This window comes from Lampetra planeri, chromosome 18 (assembly GCF_965212315.1).
Source record: "Lampetra planeri chromosome 18, kcLamPlan1.2.h2, whole genome shotgun sequence".
NCBI classification, from domain to species: domain Eukaryota; kingdom Metazoa; phylum Chordata; class Hyperoartia; order Petromyzontiformes; family Petromyzontidae; genus Lampetra; species Lampetra planeri.
The window spans coordinates 7,209,138-7,218,660 of NC_136124.1; the positions used below are offsets into that span (position 1 = coordinate 7,209,138).

Here is a 9,523-nt window from a genome sequence, read left to right on the forward strand (position 1 = left end):
CTCAACGTTTAACCTACTCACGCCGGCTTGTGCCCGCCCTCACAGTCGGTCATATTTGCGGAATACACCACGCCGCCGTTGACCCTGGCCATTGACCGAGCAACCCAACGTTCCTACCAGCTCCTTCCGCAGGAATGTGTTTAATAGCTCGGTTTGGTTTTCACGATTGCTCTTCAGCTTACCTGTGAATACGCTGAAACAATAACCGGTACGTTAAAGGCTCGTACAATACACCACATAAAATATTTAATTTGGCTGTGTAGTTTTGCATGGTGGTGTTGCCTTATGATGCAAATCTGTCCCACTCATAACGTGGCCTTACAAAAAAACAATGATTAATCACACAATTGACATTTCTGTTATCTAACAAAAAACAACGCAAACTTTGTTGTCGTGTTACTCGTAGGACGCATCTCGACGTTTGTGCCATCTCACTAATTCAGGAATGATACACCTGGCAGTCACTTTTAATTTGCCATGGACAGGGCGAAGGGGCTACGTGGCGGACAGCAGTAAGGGGCCGTCCATAAATGACGTCACGCACCTACGGGGGCGGGTCGGATATTTGTGACGATGTATGACGAGGTGGGGGGGTGTGAGAAATGTGACGTCACATCAAAATGCACAACTTTAAATAAATATAGACAACACGTTCTACTTGATTAAATTGACTTTTTAATAAATGTTTTCTCCTACAACATCAGAGTGCAGCGCCACATTAAATACGCACTACAAAGACAATAGTTTAAAGAGATTTGAAGCACGTTTTATTTGGGGGGGGGGAAGCACTTTGTGACGTCATGTTTGAGGGGGGTCTGACTTTTTGTGACGCCGTGTGACGAGGGGGGGGGGTGATCAAAAATCGTCCAAAATCGCGTGACGTCATTTATGGACGGCCCCTAAGGAGGCAGTGCAGCAAAGTACATTGTTGTACTCTACTTCTGTGTTCCCTGCCTTCACGACCATCACCCAATCACGGCGTGACGAGGCCCCTCATCCAGCGGTGGATTTTGACACAAATGTTTCGCTCAGGATGACCGCTGCAAAGTATGATCTTGTGTTTTGATTTAGTGTGCTGATCTTTAAAGGTGCATTGATAAATGTTGATACTCCTACTGATGCTCCTGCTGTTGTGGAGTGACTCATGCAGCGAGCTATGGCTACATGGTTTGGTGGTACATGTTATTTATGTCGTTTATCGTGAAATTTCGGTCACGGTTCCTATGATCACTGTTACATTGCTTTTATGGCTTTATTTTGGTGATTTCAAAAAGCTTCTTGGTTTGGCCATGTTTGTTTGTTGTAGTACGGAGTTAGACTGATAGCTTTAATCTAAGTTGTCTTGTGGTTCTTTTTGTTTGACTTGCATCCCACTGGGATTTTTGCACACAGCGTTGGTGTACGGTGCTTTTTCTGGAAGTTTTTGCTGTTTTTTCCTGGATTTTTCTGTTTGCGCGTAGTCACATAGTCACTTTAAGATGTTTTCTTGTCCATGTTTTTGTTTTTTGTTTGTTGCGGTTGCACCCGATTCAAGAGCCGAATGGCTCACAGGGCTATACCAAATACTGTAAATGAAACTGAAAACTACTGTACTCTTCAAGTCGCTCTCCCATACCAACATGGCCGCCACGCAGGCAACCAATCAACGCGAACAGGAGGTGCGCGTTCGTCGCTAAAATCTCGCGAGACTGAGAAAATATCCTGGCGCGTCCGGGCTAACGCTAACATCTCGCGAGACTTTAGACTTTTTACTTAAAACTTTCGTGACTGCAGTAATTCATATTATTGGTTCTTTCGGTAAAGTCACGTAGATAGAAAATAAAATTAAAATAACAAAAGCAAAAAAACCCCGCGACGTTTCAATCGCAACACAAGCGGTCTTCATCACGCGCAGAGAAAAATAAATGTTTCTAGCTATTTAACAGACGAACGCGTCGCCACTTATCGCGAGATCTGTGGTTTGGACAGCGGCGGCGGGCAGGCGGGCAGGCGGGCGGGATAGATCCCGCTCTCGCGAGACTTGGGTGCGGGTATATAAGCGCGTGTCGCCCCGCCCCCCTTCCTCCTCGTCTGCTCGCGCCGCCGCCGCTTCGTCCGCCATGGGCCACCAGCAGATCTACTTCTCTCACCCGAGGAAGTTCGGCCAGGGCTCGCGCTCCTGGTGAGCGGAACTCGCTCGCGGTTCGGGGGACCGAGGAGGGGAGATCCCCTTTGGTGGTTTGCCTGGCTCAGGAGCGCGCAGGAGTGTGTGCAGTGCGGGAAGCGTGTGCGAATAAAGCCTCCTTGGGCAAGGCCCGAGTAAGGCCTCTGGACAGAGAGGGGTGGTGGTGAAAATGATTGTCGGTGTTACCGAGGAATTGTAGAGGTTCGATTGGTGATTGCGAGTGGTTAATTGGTGAATGAGAGTTGATGGGAAGCGGTAGAGCGGGGTGGGCACGTGTGGAGTGGCGGTGCTGCCGGAAGGCGCGCGGGGTTGGGGCCTAGTACCCCGTGCACGTGGGACACGCGGCTGGTCGCAGCCCGGATCTCATCGCCGTGTACATCTTTGCTCCACTGCTGGATGAAGGCTACTTTCACGCCGTCGTGTCGTTCATTGGCGTTGTCCGACTATGGATCACCAAGTTGGGTGGTGCGGGTTGATGAAGCGGGGCTGGGGCAACACACCGGGTGTTTGATCACTGCTAGCCGCGGCCGGGAATCGAACTTGTGTGGCCGGATTATTAGCGCAGTGCGATAATCGCTGCGCCACCGCCCCGGCTGATGTAGTTGATTACCTTGGTGAGCCAAATCGTAATTGAATAATTACATTTATTAACGTGACCCAATTAACGAACCTCGTTTAAGAGGTTACCGCAAAGATCGATTCGAATAACTGCAATTATCACGATCCACTTACCCCAGTTAATGATCCGGACACCGAACGATTAATCTGATCCTTATGCGAAGATGCCTTAAAAGCCGAATTGATGACCTGACCAAATTAAGCGTCTGGCCAATTCCTTGGGACTCTTCCCCAAGTTCACTTTGTGATCATCAACCGACCTTTTGCCCTGTTCTGAAAAATGATGTTGACCTGACCGTAATATATAACTCGGACCACAACACTTACAATATTTCTACTGCTGCTTGTTGCTGGCTGCATGACGTTGAGCATTTGAACTTGTGCTCAGCAACTTAAAATAGTTACGTTGGCTTTGAGTTCTCACTTGGTTAAACAAAACTAAACTACCCTCGTTGAAATTCTAACCTAATGCTAGTTTAGAGCACCATTGAGTTGGATTCCAGGAAGAGCCCCACCCCACCCCTTACGTTCATTGCATTTAGGTTCTGCATTCGCCCATGGTGCACTTTGTGGTTCCACGTTGTGGATTCTAACTCTCACCCACCTACCCCCCCCCCCCTTTGTGCGCGTCCGACAGCCGCGTGTGCTCCAACCGCCACGGACTCATCCGCAAGTACGGCCTCAACATGTGCCGCCAGTGCTTCCGTCAGTACGCCAAGGACATTGGCTTCCAGAAGGTGAGGAGGCTCAACGAGCGAGGCCCGGTCCCCCGGAACAGCCGCGAGAGAGCATCCGCTGCCTTAGGCGCAGGCTGCGGCGTGGATACCGTGCAGGAGAAATTTCGAGTGTTCGGGCGTACGTCAGCGCCTACGTTGCGGCGACAAAACGTGCTAATACACGACGTGAAACAAGTGTACGACGGGTGCAGGAGCGGAGGTCTTGATTGTTTGATTCCTAGACTTCCACATGTAGAGAGCACAGATTCAAACCTGCAGCTCGTGAATGTGTGTTCCATGTGAAGTGCCTGTTTGAATTGTGTGAACCTGTGATGTGGAGTGCAGGTTCGGATGAGTATAGAGATCTTGTTTGAGTCTAATCTGTGGTCTTGAAATTATTTTAATAAGATGTATTGCGGTTGACAGGCTTTTGGTAACACTTGAGCCTGCAGCAAGGAGGCGTCCGAGTTCAATTCCAAACTCTGGTGTCTTCCTATGTGGAGTTTGTAACTTCTTCCTGCTATGCATGGGTTTTCTCTGGGTTTTCTCTGGTTCCTCAAACACAATGGAACTCGTGTTGGTTAAACATCCCCCATACCTGAAAATGATACAATTGGGCTCCCACACAAAGAAACCTGGCAGGACCCTCAAAGTCCTGACAATTGGGCTTTCCTCGGTAAACAAGCCAAATAAATACAATATATGATAAGCTGGAGATGTTGTGCATGTGTGCATGTTCCAACATGGAATGTATGTATGTTCAACTTCTTTCGTGCCGTACATAGCCAGCTGTGCTAATCAGAGGTGGAATATGGAGTTCTTTTTATTTTAATTGGTACTATGTCCCTCAGGAAATGTTTAACAATCATCTGGCACGGGCAGTGTACAGCCTCGATGTATGTTTATAGAGAAGATTGGTGAGCTGGGAAAGGCTTGCCCTTGGTTGGGTCATGATGATGAGAGTCGGAGAAACCGTGGTTAAAGTCAGGGGGTTCATTGGCTTAAGGTTTTTGTTATGTTGGTGTTATAATTAAGTTGGGCGTTGTGGTTAAGTCAGCTTTTGTTTTAGTGGGGAATGTGTCATGGTCGTTGTATTAGGCTCGGGTTTATCGCCAAGTCATGCAACAACATCTCATGAAGCTGCACAGAAAAGTAAGACCAGGGAATTGTGGCAAGAAAACGGATTTTATATACTTGGTCAGTCATAGGTGGAGGGGAGGAGGAGGGGACTGTCTTTAGCCTGAGCAAGAACAGGGGTAGGAAGTCGAAAGTGCAGATTTCTGGGGAAAGGGAGTTCCAGACCATGGGGGCAGCAGAGGAGGAGGGGAGAGTCCTCCCACTGGACAACTTGACCCAGGGCTTCAACAGAAGCCTCTGTTGCTGGAGTGGATGGTGCTTGGGGTGGGGGAGAGTAGGGACATCAGAGTGGAAAGGTAGGCCAGGGCCAGTCCATGGGAAGATCTTGCAGATAGCGAGTTCGATCTTAGAATTTATCTGGGATCAGAATATTGGTTACGCGGTCGCGTTTATGGCGCAGTTGAGGAATCTGGCAGCAATAATTTTGGATCGTCTTGAGTTTGGTGATAAGGGACATTGGGAGGTTGAGGTATTTTGGGTGGTACAGGATGTGAGGATGCCATAGAGGAGAGAGTTGCAATCGTCAGGATGTCACGAAGGCATGGATGAGTCTCGGCTACAGCCTCTGGTAAGGAACTGATGAATGTGGGAGATGTTGCACAGTTGGAAATAAGGGCCTGCAGAGATAAGTGGGGAGAGCCGAAGATCAGTGGCAACTCCCAAGGTGTCTCCGTCAGTGCGAGATTTCGGTTTAGGAAGCGCACACTCAATCCCGAGGCTTTATAGGAATTGATTTATTCATGACGAGGAGTGAATCTGTTTTGGAATTTTGTACTGATTTCCAATGTGCCTATCCTCGAGGTTTTTAAATAGCGGTAATAATGATGCGCTTCAGGAAGTCTTGTGATATGACGCGTAGCAATGAAATGGCCTTGGCCGGCTAGGCTCGTTCTCTTGGCGCTGTTTATATTGCCAAGTGAGGCATTTCTTGGATCAATTTTGCTGGTTTTCTGCAGGCTTTGCTATTTGTCATTGATAGGAACATAACCTTACAATAAAAGTTGTTTACATGTCATCATCTTTTTGACAGTTATTGTGCACCCCCACACACACTGTTAGAGATGCAGCTAATGCATGGATGCTGTTAGCATTAAAAACACTTAAGTCGTGGTTAATACTCAGAGAGGGCTTGTGATATCACTGCATCGATGTTGTGTAACACCCATGCGAGTTGTGTATAAATGTCACGTGTGACGATTTGCTTGACTGCAACTCTCCTTCTGTCTCTCCCCCTTCTCCCCTCCTCGCAGCTCGATTAAAGCCGGCGGCGGATGAGAGGGATGGAAGGCGTCGTTGCCTCCACTCTGAGCTCGCGTCGCCACCGCTGTTATTTTGGGTTTTAAATAAACGATGTGAGATGAGGAGCAGCCTCCCGAGTGTCGTGTGCGGCTGTGTCTCAGGTGATGTGTGACGATGCTTCACCTCGTTGGGAGGCGTGGGACCCCGGCCATGGCGAGGGAATATATACCGTGTTTCACATCTCCTCCCCCCCCCTCGCTTGTTTGGCGACCTTCAGCTTGGTGGTGAACTGCTTTGATTCAAGGGTTGGTGGATCGTGCAGAGATGCAAAACTCCCAAACCTGGGCCTTGTGACCAAAGGAAGGCAGTATAGCATATGAGTTTGTCAACTCATCTATATCGCGGTCCATTGAGTGTTATCCCCTCGTATGTGATGGGTATGTTTTCTCTTGTCTGGTTTCCTCCAAATAAAACAATTCTTAAAATAATTAATTGGCCAAAAATTCCGATGGGAGGAGCCTCCGGAAAAAGTTATAGCCACTTCAGGTGCTGCAATGCCCCAGTTTTAATTTTAAAAAATATACCATACATAGAGGATAGCACTTTAACACAGGTGCACACAGGGAGGTTCAGCACCACAGTTGTACTGTCATCTGCTTGGCCTCCTCACAAGCCAGTGGTGGGTTTAGGAGTTTCATAAATCTTTACGTGATCCACCAACTCTTCTCTCAAGCACTGGATCGCGGGTATGGGCTTCCACATGCCACTGCGGTGCCTGCAATGTATGTGTATTGAACTTTCGCACCGTTTGCTAAATCGGAAGTGTGGGAAGAATTGTATTCGCGTGGAGTGGCCCGGGGTTGTGGAGATTCCTTCAAGATCATTCACCCTCGTGTCTCCGCAGCCTTGCACACGTCACTCGCACGAGTTTAGCATCGCACGTTTGTATCAACTTATTGCAGACTAAATGCCCACCATTGGATAGATTATTTCATTTGCTTGTCGACTCGTACAGCCATCTGTTCCACCTTTGCAGCCCAGCATATAGCGCTCGCTGTTCCCTGGCAGACTCCCATTGCAGGCATTCGCTTTGCTTGACTTTATCTCCAAGTGTTGGATACGATCGTTACGCTGAATTGGCTACTACAGGGGTGAGAAACCGATGACCGGTGACTTAATTTCACGCAGCCTGTAACTCCGTTTCACGTGGCTATGGCCCGTGACTTCATTTTATGCAACCCGCAGGTAGAGGAGGCCGACCACTTCAAAACTCCCCACATTTCTCCACGAGTGCAATTGGGTCCTGGAGGGAAAAATATTTTCAACGACCTTGCAACAGCACACTTAATTTTCACACGCTCAAGTATTTCCTGTCAATTGCTGCAAGGGCCTTTTGTAATGACAAGTCATTGGTGGTCTTGTGAATGTGTAGTTGCCTGCCCGAAGGTTTTTAAAAGCCCATTCGGTTCTCCAAGAGGGAAAAAAGCTCCGAAACTTGGCAAGGCACTCGAAAAAGAGTTGTCGAGGTTTTCCAGGGAAAATTATAATGGGAGCTTCTGAAAAAATTGTTATTGATAAAATTATGCCAATTTGGTCTAAAACATGCCGATAAAAAAACTTCTATGATGTACACCTGAAATGGGAACACTGATAAAACAACTTAAAAGTGTGCAAAGAAGTATGAAGAAATGCATGCTTGAGGTTACATTTCATGTGGAGAAAGGACAAGTGGATTTGAAGATGCACTGGTTAAAGACGTCCTTGAACGAAAGGGGGCTTGTACAACACATGGCCGCAAGGCCGGTGGACAACTGGCGACGGAGCCGAATGATGACATGCCTGAGAGGTCACGCTGAGATGGAGTGTTGATACAAAGCTCTGTGTGCAACAGTGACGTGGATTGTTGCTTCCATCACAAGACCGTGAGTGATGGTGGCCGGGGAGGCCATCCGGCAGTGGGTAGAACAAGGCTGATTTGTGTGGCGTCACTTGCGCGATACAGCAGTGACTGAGTTGGTGGCTTCAGGGTCCTGTGGCGTCATAGCTTGGTATGATCAAGGTTGGGATGTGTTTACTTGGAATGGATTGAATCCGGTGTGGATCAATTAATTTAACCACGTAGGCTTCCGTGACTGGTAGGATAATACGTGTTGGGTTAGCGCAAATGTAATTTCACAACGAGCAATACGGCCATCGTTGCCCCTTACTGGTGGACGTGCCGCCTCGGAAGCGAAGTGCCCAGTCCTGTGCAGCACAGCTACCGCTGGTGGTGGGGGCCGGCGAGGCTACCCATTTAAATGAAATATCTATCGCTTGTCGAAGTGCGCTCGAGTTCAGGTCTGGTCACGTGGGATTATGCCCGGTGGTGTCGAGGATCAGAATTTGTCAAGTGGGGGTCAGGTCAACAGGTCAGGATAGGTTCGCTGGGGTGAGGTGGTCAGGTTAGGTTCGCTATGGTGAGATCAGGGTTGGGTCACGGAGGTCGGCTGCGGTGAGGTCAGCTGCGGTGAGGTCCGGGTTAGGTCAGCTGCGGTGAGGTCAGGGTTAGGTCAGCTGCAGTGAGGTCGTGGTCAGGGTGAGGTCACGGTCAGGATGAGGTCAGCTGCGGTGAGGTCAGGGTTGGGTAAGCTGCGGTGAGGTCACGGTCAGGGTGAGGTCAGCTGCGTTGAGGTCGGATGAGGTTGAGGGCGCCTGGGCTCCACGTGTTGCCGGACTCTGGCTTTGAGGCTCGCTGGGTGGTGAGTGGAGGACCCGACCGGTCGCGTCATGTTAGCGCGGGGCCGTGTAAGAGGCACGTGTTCCCCACCTGGGTCTTCTCTGCGAGTGTACTGCTGCTACTACTACTGCTGCTACTACTACTGCTGCTACTACTACTGCTGCTACTACTACTGCTGCTACTACGACTGCTGCTACTACTACTGCTGCTGCTTCTGCTGCTGCTTCTGCTGCTGTGCGTGCACGTGAGCTCTGCCTTCAATTGAACACGCTGCATGTGTGAGTCAGCTGTGCGCGGTGTCCTCCGCTGTATGAGTGCTATATCGGCTGTATGCTGTCTATAAAGTTGTGCATTTTGATGAGTTTATTCGTTTGCTATATATGGCGTATGTATGAGCGTGCTATCTGCTATGTATGAGAGTGCTGTGCTGTTTGCTATGACTGCGGATGCCATGTCTGCGATGCTTTTTTTATGAATTAACTACACTGAGTATGCTGTCTGCTGTGCTATGTATGAGTGCTATGATGCGCTGTTAATGAGTATGCTATGTATGAGTGTGATGTGCACTATGCTTTGTATGCATGAATATAATACTGGTAGGAACCTCCTGGTTACACCAGCCCACATGGGATTATTGTGTCCGTCCGTCGTGCAGGGAGGGGCTGGGTGGGGAGTGTGGGGCTGGGTGGGGAGGGGCTGGGTGGGGCTGGGTGGGGAGGTGCTGGTCACCCCGTGGTGCCCTTATAAAACTCAACGTTTAACCTACTCACGCCGGCTTGTACCCGCCCTCACAGTCGGGCATATTTGCGGAATACACCACGCCGCCGTTGACCCTGGCCATTGACCGAGCAACCCAACGTTCCTACCAGCTCCCTCCGCAGGAGTGTGTTACGTCAGCTATGTGCATGCTATGAAGGAGTATGCTGTCTGTTA

At 49.2% G+C, this 9,523-nt stretch overlaps 1 protein-coding gene across 1 annotated transcript; it reads left to right on the top strand.

The window, feature by feature from the left end:
• The first annotated feature begins 1,948 nt into the window (after nt 1-1,948).
• Nucleotides 1,949-5,997, top strand: RPS29 (ribosomal protein S29). The gene is made up of 3 exons (XM_078602436.1): nt 1,949-2,161; nt 3,420-3,519; nt 5,886-5,997. The coding sequence occupies exons 1-3, from the start codon at nt 2,100-2,102 to the stop codon at nt 5,892-5,894; spliced, it is 171 nt and encodes a 56-aa protein (XP_078458562.1). The 5' UTR covers nt 1,949-2,099; the 3' UTR covers nt 5,895-5,997.
• Nucleotides 5,998-9,523: the final 3,526 nt, after the last annotated feature.